At 54.0% G+C, this 15,421-nt stretch overlaps 2 protein-coding genes across 2 annotated transcripts; both read left to right on the forward strand.

Moving 5' to 3' along the window:
- The first annotated feature begins 783 nt into the window (after positions 1-783).
- Positions 784-5,235, forward strand: LOC118642150 (serine protease 33-like). Its single transcript, XM_036279751.1, has 5 exons — positions 784-892; positions 1,406-1,568; positions 2,085-2,362; positions 3,838-4,004; positions 4,996-5,235. The coding sequence occupies exons 1-5, from the start codon at positions 784-786 to the stop codon at positions 5,233-5,235; spliced, it is 957 nt and encodes a 318-aa protein (XP_036135644.1).
- Positions 5,236-7,273: 2,038 nt separating this feature from the next.
- On the forward strand, positions 7,274-11,930 carry LOC118642151 (testisin-like). The gene is made up of 7 exons (XM_036279752.1): positions 7,274-7,340; positions 7,439-7,468; positions 7,557-7,583; positions 7,797-7,962; positions 8,853-9,136; positions 11,246-11,400; positions 11,694-11,930. Exons 1-7 carry the CDS (start codon positions 7,274-7,276, stop codon positions 11,928-11,930), a joined length of 966 nt encoding a protein of 321 aa, XP_036135645.1.
- Positions 11,931-15,421: the final 3,491 nt, after the last annotated feature.

Here is a 15,421-nt window from a genome sequence, read left to right on the forward strand (position 1 = left end):
TTTCTGGCCCACGCAGCTTCTGTGAGGCCCCTGACCAAGAGGCCTGGGTCACAGCTGCAGGACAGGGACGATGGCCACCAAGGTGCCTGCTATTTGACGCCAGAGGAGAATAGCATTAGGGCATCATCTTCTCAGGTTGAGAATCCCTCACCTCCTCCAGCTACTCCACCTCCTTGAATAAAGGGTCCCTTCTCAGGACCCAGACATCCTGATCCACCTCAGGCCCTCGAGAGCCCCAGGTTGAAAGTGAATGCTTGAGGGTGCAAAGTGGGATGTGCCCCAGAGTCTGCAGTTCTACTCCCCACCCCCACCCCTCCCAGGGGTGCTGAGCACCACACATAGCACCCGGTAGATTTATCTGGCTTTACCACCTGTAGGGCTTTGAGCAAGTCCTTCAACCATCAGAGCCTCGGTTCCTCTGCTGTAGGTTGGGGATCATAATAGCTCCTGGGAAATCAGCCAATAGGTACATAGCATGTTGGCAGAGTGCCAGCATACACTAACTGCCCTGTCGTTAGTGGGAGAGGTTGGTACTGTGATGCCAGGGCCAGGACCGGGGAGGGAAAGCCTGAGGGTCCTGCCAAGATGTGGATGAGACCAGGGTCCCTGTGCCCAGGAACAGTGCCAGGGCCAGAGGCCTGAGGATATGGAGTGGAGGTATCAGCCCCACCCCAGGGTGAGCCCGAAAACTTGGGCTCGAGCTGCAATCATCTTTCCTGTGCTAAGTGTGTCTGAGGACTCTGACCCTAAGAGCCAGCCCGGAAGTGGCAGCTGGAAGGTACCATGGAGCTGACCCTCATGATCATCCTGTTCTCCCTCCTGCAAGGAAGCCCTTCAGCTCTCCTATTCAACCTCTCCCCGACAAATGCCACAGCGATAAACCTGGACTCAGGTAGGACAAATATCAGGGTGGGAGACAGGCACTGCAGGAGAAAGAGCCTGGGTTTCAGGGGACAGATGAAGAGAGGTATGTAGTCCCAGCTCCGCCCTGGTAGCCTTGTACTTGGGTAGGTCCCCTAAGAAACCCAAATGTTGGGGCTGGGATCCACTCCCCCATACACAGCGCCCTCATGACTTCCACCAAAATCCTACTACCAGGAGCATTTTGTATCACATGCCCTGCCCTGCATTCAGACCCCCCTAGAGCCCCGGCCAAGCTGGTCTGGCCTTCTTTGTCCCCACTAAGCTGGGCTGAGCAATCCAGGCCCCCAGGTCTCACCTTCCCCAACTCAGCTGCTGTGCACCTCCCCCCAGGATCATAAGTCCTCCCTTAAAAAGAGGGTCCTGCATCAGAGGGAACAAAATGTCAGCTCACAAGGGGCAGGGATAAATGAGGGCGAGTCTGTAGGGTGAAGAGAGCACAGAGGGGACCTGGTATAACTCAGAACACTGCCTTACTCTGCAGTGTGTGGACGCCCACGTGCATCAGGCCGAATCCTGTCAGGGCAGGATGCCAAGCCGGGCCAGTGGCCATGGCAGGTCAGCCTGAGGGAGTATGGACAGCATGTGTGCGGGGGCTCCTTGATCACCGAGGACTGGGTGCTGACTGCAGCTCATTGCTTCGACCGGTGAGGATCTGAGCCATGGCCAGCTGGGACCTGTCCATTACCCCTCCCCAACACCCTCCCTTTTCTTTTAGAATAGAAGCCTGGGCAGGTGGCAGGTGAGGAATGTGTCCTCCTCGGGTCTTACTTATCCACTTAGGATTCCCCCAACCCCCAAGCTGGGCAGTGGAGAGAGAGTAGGGGGGGGAGACAGAGTCAGCACTGGACCTCCCCCAAAAAGTATTCATTTCCCAGAAACCAAAAGCTCCCATGTTAAGGTGTCCCTTGAAAATCCAAGGCCTCAAGTCCATTACTTACCAGCCGGGCAGCCTTTGGACAAGTGACTTCACCTCCCACCAAAAAGAGGGAAAAGTGGGCACCTTTCAGGGTTGCTTGTGGATTAAACAAGGTGCTTGTCATTGCTGGCATGTATTCCATTCACACACAAAAATCCTCAAATCAAGATTATCCTTAGCCCTTGCCCATTGGACCTGGGCACAGCCTCATGACCCCCTTGACCCCCTTGATTTCTGGTCCCAGAAGCCAGCCACTGTCTGCCTATTACGTGCTGCTGGGCACCATCTCCTCCTACCCTGACGCCAGCGAGCCCCAGCAACTCCGGGCTGTGGCGAAGTTCATCAGCCACCCAAGCTACATGCACATACACAGCAGTGGGGACATCGCCCTGGTGCAGCTGACCTCCCCGGTCATCTTCAGTGACCTCATCCTTCCAGTCTGCCTCCCCAAACCCAGAGACCCGCTGGGTCATGGCACCTGGTGCTGGGTCACTGGCTGGGGGAATATCAACATAAATCTACGTAAGGACATCCAGAGCTGGTGGGAGGGGTGCGGGTGGGCGTGACTCAGTGGAGGCTGGTCCTGACATGCTCCCTAGGGACAGATACACCTGCCACCACTCTCACTCAGGCTGAACATGGCACAGCCCCAGCCAATGCAGAAGCAGCTCACCACTCCAGACCCCACCTTGGGCTCCCCAATGCATCCTCCCAGCATCCAATAACCAAAGGATTAATGCCAGGCCCAGCAGAGGGCTCTGGGATGCTGGCCCAACAGGGGCCCAGACCATTCTGATGGGCTAGGGCCTGTGCCATCTATGTGTTTACCCATAGAATTCAACCATCACCCCTGTCCACACGGGGCTGGGTCAGAGCCTGACTTCCTGGCCTCATCCTGGCTGAGTGACCTGCATCAGCCTTGCCAGGTTGTGGTTTCCTCCTCCAGTAAGTGGAGATCTCAAGAGTGCTAATTTCATGCAGTCGATGTGAGGCTTGCATGGGAGGACATATTTTAGGCATTTCCAACAGGGCCGAGCAAGAGTGGGTTCTCAATATTTATTAGTAACTGTCATCATCATGGTCACCATTGTCGTCTTCGTCGTCGTCGTCATCATCATCATCATCATGTTTGCAATATCACCTCAGATTAGTGTCCTGGGGCTACCATGATAAATGACCACAAACTGGGTTGCTTAAAACAACAGGAATTCATTCTCTCCCAGTTCTTGAGGCCAGAAATCTGAAATCAAGGTGTCACAGGGCCTTCCTCCCTTCAGAAGCTCTCGGGAAGGCTCCTTCCTGTCTCTTTCAGCTTCTGGTGGCTCCTTGGTTGGTGGTTGCATCACTCTGCTCCCTGCCTCGGCCTTCACTGGGCCCTCTCCTTGTATGTCTCCCATGTCCCCTCCTTTTCTGTCTGTTAGAAGGACACTCTTACTCTAATCCAGTCTGACCTCATCCTAACTAATTACATCTGCAAAGCCTCTATTTCCAATCAAGGTCACATTCTGAGATTCCAGGTGGACATGAAATTTTGAGGGGGTACTATTCAACCCACTTTTGACCTGACCCTTGGAAAGCCAAGAAGAGTAGGGCTATTTGGTGGAAGTGACTTGACCACAGTCCACGGCCAGAGCCAGGCCCTGAAACCAGGTCTCAGCCCTTGCCTTGGCCCCCACTGTGTAGCCATCCCACTCTCCTGCCCGGGCACTGGGAGGGAGGCTGAGGGGCCAGCCCACCCCTGTGCACGCCCTACTTCGGGGAAGAAGAGAACGTGTCTTCCTGGTGTTTTGTGTGTTAAACACTGGCTCACCTTGTCACCCTGACATGTTCATTGGGGTTTCCTGAGCACAAAGGCAGGTTGCTGTTCCTCAGGAAGCAGGGAAGCAACATGCAGAAATGACTTCTTGTCATCAATCCGTCGAAATGTGGGAAAGCCAGTCGAGAGCTAGTAGACCATAGTGTCCCCTCTGAGCTCTGCCCTCTGCTCCCCACCCCAGCGCTCCCTCCACCCTTCACCCTGAAGGAGCTGCAGCTGCCCCTCATTGACACCCAGACCTGTGACACCTACTACCATGAGAATTCTGCCACCCCCAGCCAGAAGCCCATCATCCTGGACGACATGCTGTGTGCTGGCTTTGAGAGTGGCGAGAAGGACGCCTGCGGGGTGAGCAAGCACCCCCAGTGGGAGCCCCAAAGCACATGGGGGCAATGTTTTTTTTAAATACAAAGGTCAATTCAAAAATACAAAAAAGCATTCCTGAACCCTTTCTCCCTTTCAAATGTCATATAAATATTATCAGAACATGGAATACGTTGAAAGTGTGCTTAAGCAAACTGACATAGTCCTCTCCCTAAAGCTTTTCCTTTGAGGCTAGGAATTTATTTTTTCTTTCCTAAATATAACACTCAGAGGCCCCCCACAAAAGAATGATCTTTAAAAAAAAATTTTTTTTCTTTATTGATTTTTAGAGAGAGAGGAGAGGAGAGGGAGAGACAGATAGAAACATCAATGAGAAAGAACACTGATTGGCTGCCTCCTGCATGCCCCCCACCGGGGATCAGGCCCACAACCTGGGCATGTGCCCTGACCAGGAATCAAACAGGTGACCTCTTGGTGCATGGGTCTATGCTCAACCACCGAGCCACAGTGGCCAGGCAACACTCAGAGGCTTTGAGCTAATTTTCCTAAGGAGTAGGTTACGTCTGAGCTGGATTGGTCTTGTCTTTTTCTTTGATTGTTCTTGTTAGCAAAACATACTTTTTCTCCCATTGCCTCTTAGTATTATTTTATCTCATATTTTTTCATCAAAATGAAGCAAACAGTACTATTAGCAATACAGAAGTGCTCTTCCGAGGCCTACTCTGAAAAACACAGCTTTATGCAGAGAATAGGGTGTTCCCAATACATTGCTTGTTCCACCTGCCAGAGATGTCATCCCTAAATTCCAAAACCAGCCAACCCTGCTGCCTTCCTGAAACATCCAAGCCACAGATGCTTTGTCTACTAGGCCTGGTCAGCAGTACCGAAGGGAGGTTGGTGGGACTGGGCAGGGGGTGCTGTGAACCTCAACTTCCCCCCTGTGTAAGGAGGGCAGCTGGCCCTGAGCAGTCCAGCCCTCTGGCTCTATACTTCTGGACTTCTTCTTTCTCCCCAGGGTGACTCCGGAGGCCCCCTGGTCTGTGACATTGATGGTGTCTGGACCCAGGCTGGGGTAGTGAGCTGGGGCTCTGGCTGTGGCCTCCCCAAGAGGCCAGGTGTTTACACCAATGTCAGTGTCTACACCACATGGATTCTCAGCACAATCCAGAACTCAGCCCCAGATGACAGAAGCTTCTCTCCAAGCCCTGCTGGGATCTTTTTCGTTGCCTTATTGTTGTCCCTGGGGCTTGCCTAATAAAGCAGCTCAACCCTGAGACCTCGGTCCCCACATTTCAAATTCATGCCCTCACTCTGCTCCCTGCAGTGAGCAGCTTCTCACAGGGATTTGCCCCAAGCCCTCCCCAGAACACTGCCTTCCACCATCCATCAATCCTTTGTCCTCCAGGGACCTTCTCTGGCTCCTTCCCTTCAGAAGTCTCCCCACTGCAATACCCCCACATCTCTTCCTCTTCAGACATTTCATATGTCTCCCATGGGCACTAAGCCACCCTCTCGCAATCCCTGCCAGCCTGTGGACCGCTTCACCCCACCCCAGGAACAGATCCTCGTGTTCCCTGCTTCTTGCCCACTATCCATGGCTGAGTTCCAGCATGTGCCCAGGCTCAAGGATTCCTTTGGGGGTTTCTGGGACTCTTGGACCTGAGGTTTCCAGCCCCCTGTGCTGGGCTGGTCCTTTTGCAGGCATGTCTGTCTGAAAGCAATAAAGATGACCTGGCAGAGGGCCATACCTTTTGCAGGCGTCCTCCCCATATCTTGGGGGCTGGGAGAGTGCGAAAGGATCTCCCAGTAGCTCTGAGAGATGCACATTATTATTTCCATTTTTCAGACAGGGAAAATAAGGGCTGCAAGCTGCAGGTCTTGCCCGAGCCCACTGTCCCTAGCAGCTCTGTCACCACACTCAATGGGTAGCAGAGCAACACATCTGGGAGGTCCTAGAGTCAGAGCAGGGGGTCAACCCCAGGGTCACGCGTAGACCTGGGGGGGAGTATTCAATCTCAGTGCCATGGGCAGACCTGGGGGTCATGGGCAGGGCTGAGGGTGAATCCACATCACCCTGGGCATAAATGGCAAAGGCTCAGGCCAGGCTGAGCTTGCTGTGTATCTCTCCCTCTTCTTCTGACCTATCTCTTCAGGGACGCCTGGGAACCGGCTGGAGATACGTCAGCTGGCAGCTGGAGGAGGGAGCACAGGCCTGGGACCTCAGGCAAAGGCTAGGCGGGTGTGCGAATGGGGGACCCTGTAGACCACTTCACAGGGCAGAAGAGACAGGAGGGAAAGGCAGGTTGAGATGCTTTGGGTTGGAGCCTCAGCCTCTGTCCTAAGACAACCCCAAACCCTCAACCTAAGCCTGGTTATCTCACCCATGGCTTAGTGGAGTGGTCACACCCTTCCACAGCTCTCACCTCCTCCTCTGGGGCAGCATGGCATGGGCCACCCACCCTCTACAGCCCCCGCTTTGGAGTCCATGGGCACTCCTGTCGGGGTGCTGCTGCTGGTGCAGCTGTTGGTGCGAGTCCCAGCTTGGAGGGACTCCCAGGAGCCGATGCTGGGTGACTTATCACTGTGAATTCCATGATAACCCTGGAGGCATTCAGGACACAGAGAGAGCTACCAGGCACAGCCTTCCTGGGACCCCATACAGAGTCACTGGTCACAGGAACACTGGGACAGACAACCTAGTGGGATCTCTCTCCCATTCTGGTGATTTCCTCCCCCCAGAACCTGGGGAAAGTAAGTATGCGAAAGATGGATTCAACTTTCAAGACTGAATCCAGAGGAGGAGGATGAGAAGGGCTGAGGCCTGCCACCAGGGGCAGTGGGGACTAGCCTAGCCGCCTCAGGAAGAGTCAGGACCCAAGGCCATCATTTCTTACAAGTCTTGTGAGGGATCTCCCTTCCTGGGCCAGCCTAACAGTCCAAGCCCACAACGGGCCTCAATGAAGACTTGTTAGTGTGCTTTCGTGGGAATCCTGGCTGAGGGCCAGGTGCTTGATCCTTCCTAGAAGGAGTGGGTAGAATAGGGGGCAGCCAGAATCCCAGGGTTGCAGGCAAGAAAGGGATTGTTTAGGTGCATAAGTTCCTGGGGATGTGGTTGGGGAGAAACTCAAAGCTGGGGCGCTGTGAGGTCAGATGTTCCCCAAAGCCCTTTGACCCAGAGAGGTCAAGGTTAGAGAACGTGGCAGCCAGGGTTCCGGTCCCCCACAGGGGGCGCTTCGGCCGGGCTCTGGAGCAGGCAGAAGCAGAGGGGGCGCCAAAAGGCAGAAGAGGAGGCCATGGGCTCTCAGGTCGTGGTGTTGCTGCTGGTACAGCTGTTGGTGCGAGTGGAACTCGACATGCTGGGTGAGCTCAGACCGAAAACGCCCGCCGACCTAGGGGTGATGGGAGTGGGATGGGGGGCATGGAGACCGAGGGGAGCTCACTTTCTTTTCTCCCCCTAGGGTGGTCGGAAGAGGACACGCTGTTTGCAGGTGACGCGCCCAGGACGCTCGCTTCCCTGCGCAATGCACCCGGGCTAGAGTGCAAAGTCGCCTCATCTTTTCATCTCTTTCTCCCCAGGTTTCGAGAACTCGTCGTTGCTTGCATGTAACTGATGGGCCCCTGGAGGGGGGGGGAGGGGCGGGCGCCTGCAGACCACGTGGGGCGGGTCCCCAGCGTCCTCCTTTCCCTTGGCTGCATGACCCCAGGATGCGCGTGGTTTCCTGGGGAGCCCCTTCCCTTGGCGCTCCACTGTGGGCGAGGGTGGGCAGATGGGCCTGTCTCCTGCAGCTGAGCCCAGTATCCGTCTGTCGATCCCAGGGCCATGTGGCCGACGAGCCGTGGGGTCTCGTGTGGTGGGTGGAAAGGACGCGACGCTCGGGCGCTGGCCTTGGCAGGGCAGCCTGCGCATATGGGGTTTCCACACTTGTGGGGCGAGCTTGCTCAACCGGCGCTGGGTGCTCTCAGCAGCCCACTGCTTTGAAAGGTGAGTCTGGGAGTGGTGGCCCATTGAACAGGTCCCTGGGTCTGCACCACTCACCTTATACACGGATGGACCGTCCTGTTCTTCTGAGCCCCAGGCCCCGCTGCAGCTGGTCACACCCATAGTTCCCAATGGTGCTCCTGCAGGGAAGCCAGTTCAATTTTTTTCAGAAGTCTTCTAGAACATTCCTGTGCACATTTGTGTATCTTGTTCTTTTCTCTTTCCTGTTCTCTTTTTCCCAAATGGCACTACTAGCCGTCACCTTCCTCATCCCAACTCCAGGTGGAGGTGTACCACAGGTGGCAGGAAGGGGCTGGGGTGGGTGAGTGCTGGGCACGGAGCCCGGCCTGGGCAGTGGCCCCTACGGCTGTTTTTTTGTTTTGTTAATCCTCACCTGAGGATATTTTTTCATTGGTTTTTAGATAGAATAGGGGGAAGAGGGCAGAGAGAGAGAGACATCGATGTGAGAGAGACACGTGGATTGGCTGCTGCCTGGGGCTGGGGATCAAACCTGCAACCCAGGAACATGCCCTTGACTGGGAATTGAATCTGCGACCCTTTGGTTCGTGGGCCGATGCTCTAACTGCTGAGCCCCACCTGCCAGCACCCCTAAAGCTGTTTTGATTCCACTCAGCTGAGCGGTCCACTTTGACACCTCTGCACCTGCTCATTCTTTTTTTAGGATAGCTCTGAGAGGGGACAGGCTGGTTAAGTGACTTGCCAGAGCAGACCACAGGGGGAGGTCTGACCTGCCCCCAGCTCTCAAGTCCCCAGGTTTTGAGGTGGTGGTTTTGGCTTCTCTGGGCTCTCAGAACTCTTGGGAGCAGGCCCAGGTGTGCCCTGGTGGCTCCCCCTCTGATAAGGCTTCCTGACTGCTCTCTCCTCTCTGCCAGCTACCGGGAGCCCTATCAGTGGTCAGTCCAGTTTGGCGAGCTGTCTGCCTCACCGTCTATCTGGAACCTGAAGGCCTATCGCAACCGTTATGGGATAGAGCAGATCTTTCTGAACCCCAAGTATCTGGGTGGTTCAACTTATGACATTGCCATGCTGAAGCTGTCCTCGGCTGTCACCTATAGTCATTACATCCAGCCCATCTGTGTCCTGGCCTCTTCTACTGAATTCCAGGACAGGAATGACTGCTGGGTGACCGGCTGGGGGAACATCCAAGAAAGTGAGGGTAAGGCTGGGAACAAGTGCTGGGTCTGGGGATGGGGAGCAGGGGCATGACCCTCCACCCCATTCCAGCTGCACCAGCCCCACCCTAGTCTCCGCATGGCTGGGACCCTTTGTGTGCTTGCTCAACATTCTCTTCCCACCTGCTGTTGACTCCTGCCTCCCTGAGAGGGCAGGACTTTCTATACTGACACTCAGTCCGCACCCCCCCCCCCCCCGAGACTGTGAGCCAGAAGCTAGTGGTGAGAGGGAGACCAGCTTGACCCAAGCTTACTCCCATCCTACAGGGGTGTGGGGGTGAGACGGGAGAGCATGTCAGAAAGGCCTCAGCCTGGTGCCCACCCCACCCCCAGGTATCCAATCTCCCCACTCTGGCTCCTCAATACCTTCTTTATCTATTCAAGTTGGCCTACCCTTCTGGAGTGCTGAGCCCATTTCTCTATCCTCACAATTTCAAGCTATCCTCCAACTTTGGCTCAGCAGGAGGTCCTTGAGCCAACACAAGCAGCCACCTGCTAATCTCACACCATGAATCCCCAGAAACCGCAGGGCACAGCCTTCCCCAGGTGCCTGGGGTAGGGGAGGCACAGGCCCTCTGCCTGGACTTCCCCTTATACTGCTCCCTGGACTCCTGCCTCACCCTTAACAATAGTAATAACAACAGAGGAAGCTCCTGCCTGCACACCGTGCCTAGCACTGTTCTAGGCTCTAGGGACTCAGGAGTGAGCAGGGTACCATTTATCTTCCTTCAGGAGCTTACCTGCAAATGAGGCTGGGAATATTTTTACACCTAGACGCTGACAAGGGTATGGAAATTGCCCAAAGTCCCAGAAGGAGTCAGTAGAGAAGCTAGGGCTCTCCCTACATCACACATCTGGAATTGGCAGAGGGGATAGAGGAGTCAACACGACCTGCCTTCCTCTAGAGTCAGGGTCCTTTCCTTTCCCCTGGAAGGGACTGAATAGAGTGTCTTGCTATAGACCTCCCTGGCCCCAAAGGGCCACATGGTGTGAGCCAGGCAGACGCTGCTCCCTCCCTGGCCCAAGGCTCACAGGTAGTCACATCCAGCCCCAGGCTCCACACTCATTCTCACAGGTGGCAGGTGGCAGGTGACTTCTGGAGCCTCCCTGCCTGGTGTAAAGCTTAGTTCTGCCATGTGCTAGCTGGAAGACCTTGCACAAGCACTTCATCTAACTGTGCCTCAACTTCCTGACCTGTAAAATGGAGTAATAACAGTCCACACCTCATTGGGTAGCTCTGAGGTTGAAAAGTATTCACACAGAGGGTTTAGCAGAGTGCCTGGCAGACAAGAGGCTCTGCTGACACGTCAGCTTTTGGTGTTATTGTGGTCACTATCCTCTGCCCAATAAGGCAGTGATCTCAGCCCAGACTTAGGAATTGGATGGACCTGGGTTCATGTCAGGCTCTGCCATTTCTCAGGTGCATCTTTCCTTACCTGAAAATGGGTCACGATTGTGCTGCAGCCTGGGGGTGCTGTGGGAGCACTAAGAGTACATAGGAGCCCTGGCTGGTTTGGCTCAGTAGTCAGACTGTCGGCCTGCGGACCAGAGGTTCGCGGGTTTGATTCCTGGTCAAGGGCACGTACCTGGGTTGCAGGTTTTATCCCCAGCCCTGGTTTGGGTCGTGTGGGAAGCAACCAATTGATGTGTCTCTCTCACATTGATGTTTCTCTATCTCTCTCCCTCCCTCCCTTCTGCTCTATCTAAAAATCAATGAGAAAATGTCCTCAGGTGAGGATTAATTAAAAAAAAAAAAAAAGTGCATAGGAAAGCTCTTGGCTCAGGCTCTGAAATGTATTCATCCTAAAACATCTCAGCTGTGTTAGCCTCCTCCCCTGTGCATGCAAAGGTCTCTCTCCACTGGCTCTGGCAGGGGCTGTCACCTGCATGTTGCATACAAAGAAACTGAGTATCAGGGAGGAGCTGTAACAGCCTGTCCAGCAGAGGACTCATCAAAGCACTATGGGTACCCCAGGGACCCTGCCCTCCCCTGGCCCCAGCCCCTGCCCTGTCATAAACACCATTTCTCCCAACCAGATGCAGAGGAGAGGCTCAGGATGCTGTTTTTCTCTGTCCCCTCAACTCCTATGTAGGGCTGCCGTATCCCTACACCCTCCAGGAAGTGCAGGTTGGCATCATCAACACCACCATGTGTAACTACCTCTACTCACAGCCTTATTACCGCCAGACCATCTGGGGAGACATGGTTTGTGCTGGTGATCCTCAAGGCACCAAGGACGCCTGCTTCGTGAGTGTTCTCCCCACCCCAACCAGGACCTCTGGGTCCTAATCTCTCACCAACCCAGCCCCAGGACTGAGAGCCACCTGTATCATTTGGTCCTCATGGCAACCCAAGGGTTTGAGACTATTGCCCCACTTCACAGATGCAGAAACTCGGTCACTTCCCGGGGGAGGAGTAAGATTTGTACCCAGTCTGCCCAGCCCAGTCTGCCCAGCTCCACAGCCCTTCCTGCTCTCCCTACTCCTCTGCTAACCCCTCCTATCCTGCCCCAGGCCATGCTCACTCATTCTGCTCCCCAGGGAGACTCAGGAGGACCCTTGGCCTGTGAAAAGGAAGGGCTGTGGTATCAAGTTGGAGTCGTGAGCTGGGGAATAGGCTGTGGTAGGCCCAACCGGCCCGGTGTCTACATCAACGTCAGTACCCACTACCAGTGGATCCGGACCCTGATTTCCCGCAGCAGTATTCACAGGCCACAGCTCTGGCTGCTGCTGCTGCTGCTCCTCCTCTGGATGGCCCCACTCCTGCAGCCAGCCTGAACCCAACAGAGCCCCGAGAGTCAGGGCTGTCTGCTGCACCGGGCCCAGGCCCCTTCTGTCCTGTTTCTAATAAACATATTTGCATATTCTAGTGGATGCTTGAACATTCTATGGACTCAGGTGGCTTTCTGGACACCCTCATGGTCACCTGGGTCCTGTCCACCCCAACACCACTCCTTAACTCCTAAATCTCCACCCATCTGTATTATGATGGGTTTGGGTTGCAAACAGCAGAACCTTCTTGGGTTAGCTCAATCAGAAAGATAATTTATGGAAGGACATTGGTAGCACCAGGGTACCTGGGAGCTCAGAAGACTGGAGTGGGGGTACTGGGAGGAAATGTCCCCAAACACCCCCGTGCTTATGCCAGTGACCCCATCACAGACACCAGGTGCTCCTGGTCTTACTGCAGTCCCCCAAAGGCTGACCTAGGACCAGGACTGAGGTGCAGGTAGTTTATTTGTGAGGTAATAATAAGAAGCCCCAGTAAGGAGTGGGGAAACTAAGGCAGAGAGAGAAGAATCGACATTTTTTCTGAAAGAGGAAATGACTGTGTGGGGCCCTCTGAGAAACCATGGGGAATGTGCCCTAGCACTGGACCCCTAGAGGACAGGGGTGCTGGGTGTGGGCATGCCTCTCCTGACCCCCATGGGATTCTACCGATGTGATTAAATTAAGGACTCGAGATGGGAGATTTTCCTGGATTATCCAGCGGAGCCCCATGTAATCACAAGTGCTCTTAAAACTGGAAGAAGGAGTCAGAAGAGGAAGTCTGAATGATGTGATATGAAAATGACACAACCCACTATTGCAGGCTTTGAAGACAGAGGAAGGGCCACGAGCCAAGGACTGAGGGCGGCCTCTAGAAGCTGAAAAAGGTGAAGTAATGGGTTCTCTAGAGTCTCCAGAAAGGAATGCGGCCCTGATGACACCTTTATTTGAGCCCAGTGACATACTTGTCAGAATTCTAGCCTACAAACTATAAGACAATAAACATGTTGCTTTAGAACACTGAGTGTGTGGTAATTTGTTACAGCAGCAATAAAAAAAAAAAAAAGTAATACATTACGTAAGCCTGCATTCCTGCAAGTCCAGGGTGAAGATTCAGAAAACCGGAGATTCAGAAGACAAAAACAGTGAAATCAGTGGGACGTGAAGAGATTCGAAGATGACAATGTGGCAGGACCAGAAAGCAATCAGATGAGTAAGTCAGCAGGCTTCAGGCTGTGAAATGGAATGGAATGGATTAGAAAAATAGAATAAACAAGAAACTGCAAGAAAAAAAGACAATCAGAAATGTTGGGAGTGAAGGAGTCAGGACTATGCAACAAACTCAAGGTCCAAAATAAAACACTATGTCCTCCAGCTTCTAGCCATGAAATGGCCAGGCTGACCCAGCCCTGACTGGGAGAGCAAGGTCGCATCAGATTCACCAGGGACCTAACATGAGGTGGAAGTGGGAGAGGGTTTGGGGTTCAGAGGGAACTTGAAGACAGAAGAGTTGAGAGAGGGAGCCCCCTAGTGGTATCCACCCGACAGCGCACAACTCCCTGGTATGTCAGAATGGGAATCTTGACTAGTGCAGGCATCCCAGGTGACTGCACTCACTCCCAGCTGGCTGGAGAGGTTCATGTTAGAGATCCTCAATGTTCTGGGGAGACAGGGAAGCTCCCCATGGGGCCAGAATAAGCCCCTGGGGTTAGGAAGCAGGAGGGAGTAGGAAGGTCTTGGGAGGTGGGCAGCAAGACCCAGGCATATAACCAGCCCTGTTTGCTTAGGCCCAGGAAAGGACAAGATCCCTACACTGATCCTTTCCTAGGGAACAGCACTGGAACCTGGGTCCTGGCTTGGCTGGGAACCTGTAGGGCCAGCAAGGGCTGGACTCAGGATCATCTGAGGCAACACTAGGAAGGCAGGCCCAGATCAGTGGCAGGATTGGGTGGGGGCACCCAAGGCATGGCTGGGGGAGGAAAACAGAACAGCTGACTGGGCCACCCATGGCCCAAGGGGACAGGGGACCCAGACTCGGAGCCCCGGGCCCAATGCAGGCCTTGTTGTGGAAATGAGGGTAGAATGGCGGTGGGGAGTGCAATCCTGTCTTCCTGGAGCTCATTACTCACGAGTAACCCTAATAGACCTGTGCCTGCCAGCCTGCCTTCAGGAACACCACCTCGTCATTGCGGCAACAGCCAGTCAACAAATAAATGGACCAAACCAAGAAATATTTATACCTTACCCTTCCTCCAGATTCTCAGGCAGATTAGCTGCAGGCTGGGCCTGAATGGGAAAGAAGAGATGACCTGGGCGGGTGGGTCGGTCCTCTGGGCCCCTCTACTGAGCAGTGTGGGGCTGGTTCTGGCCCTTAGGAGATTCCTGAGGTGCCCCCTGGAGGCCTCATCTTCCCTGACCCTCCTGGTAGGGGGTGTTTTCCACATACCTGGGGTCACAGGTCTCTGCTTCTGCCACACTGCTGTAGGGTTTGGACAGCACCCCTCCTGGCTCTGGGAGGAAGTCCTCACGTCCTGGGGACAGTCAGAAAAGGAGACACCACCTGGTATAAAGAGAATAAGGATGGTGCTGCCCTTGGTCTGGCTGCCTCCTGCTTCAGGAGGAATTCCCTGGACCCTTCTATTGTGCACCCACCCCCCCTTGAAGGAGCAGCGGGCTGAGCCAGCCATCCCACTGTTCCCACCTCACACTGGCCGTCCCTCCCTCACACCTGATCCCCCTCAGCATCTGCCTCTGGAGAACCTCAGAAACAAGTGGTCATCCCTTTTTCCTCTAGGGACACCCTCACTTATCTAAAGAAACAGCTCTCTGCCCTGGCCGGTTTGGCTCAGCGGTTAGAGTGTCAACCTGCGGTCCAGAGAGACCCGGGTTCGGTTCCCAATAAGGGTACATACCTCAGTTGCAGTTTGTCCCCAGCCCTGGTTGAGTTGTGCGGGTGGCAGCCACTCGATGTGTCCCATTCATGTTGATGTTTCTCTCTCTCTCTCTCTCTTCCTCTCTCTCCCTCCCACTCTATCTGAACAACAACAACAACAACAACAACAAAAGGAAAAATGTCCTCAGGTGAGGATAAAAAAAAAGAAAGAAAAGAAACAGCTCTCTCAGGCTGTCAGAAGACCCCGCGGGTGCCCTGTGGGCATTATTTGAATTTAGACGTGTCCTAATCTATATAACCAGACAGGGAGACTGCCTAACTGTCTTCCAAAGTGACTGTACCAATTTTGCGTTCCCACCAGCAATGAATGAGAATTCAACTTCATTTTTTTTATATCTAAAAATTTATACCTACCCTATAGACTGTTGTGAAAATGAAATGAGTTAATACATCAAGTACTCAGATGTATACCTGAAACAGAGTAAGCACTATGTATATGCTAGCTGCTACCATCATTATCATCATCTGAGTCTAGCCGGCAGGATTTTGAGAGGAAGAGAGCTCCCAACTCCTGAGGCCCCAGCATAAAAAACCGAGCCAAGATGAC

The sequence above is a fragment of the Molossus molossus genome, unplaced genomic scaffold (genome assembly GCF_014108415.1).
Source record: "Molossus molossus isolate mMolMol1 unplaced genomic scaffold, mMolMol1.p scaffold_m16_p_3, whole genome shotgun sequence".
Taxonomy (NCBI): Eukaryota; Metazoa; Chordata; class Mammalia; order Chiroptera; family Molossidae; genus Molossus; species Molossus molossus.

Bases quoted from the DNA above. Each gene is read 5' to 3' on its own strand.
- LOC118642150 (XM_036279751.1), top strand. From the start codon at position 784: ATGGAGCTGACCCTCATGATCATCCTGTTCTCCCTCCTGCAAGGAAGC. The intron at 1,569-2,084 runs GTGAGGATCTGA...TTCTGGTCCCAG, and splicing joins GCAGCTCATTGCTTCGACCG to AAGCCAGCCACTGTCTGCCT. The intron at 4,005-4,995 runs GTGAGCAAGCAC...CTTTCTCCCCAG, and splicing joins GCGAGAAGGACGCCTGCGGG to GGTGACTCCGGAGGCCCCCT.
- LOC118642151 (XM_036279752.1), top strand. From the start codon at position 7,274: ATGGGCTCTCAGGTCGTGGTGTTGCTGCTGGTACAGCTGTTGGTGCGA. The intron at 7,469-7,556 runs GTGACGCGCCCA...CTTTCTCCCCAG, and splicing joins AGAGGACACGCTGTTTGCAG to GTTTCGAGAACTCGTCGTTG. The intron at 7,963-8,852 runs GTGAGTCTGGGA...CCTCTCTGCCAG, and splicing joins GCAGCCCACTGCTTTGAAAG to CTACCGGGAGCCCTATCAGT.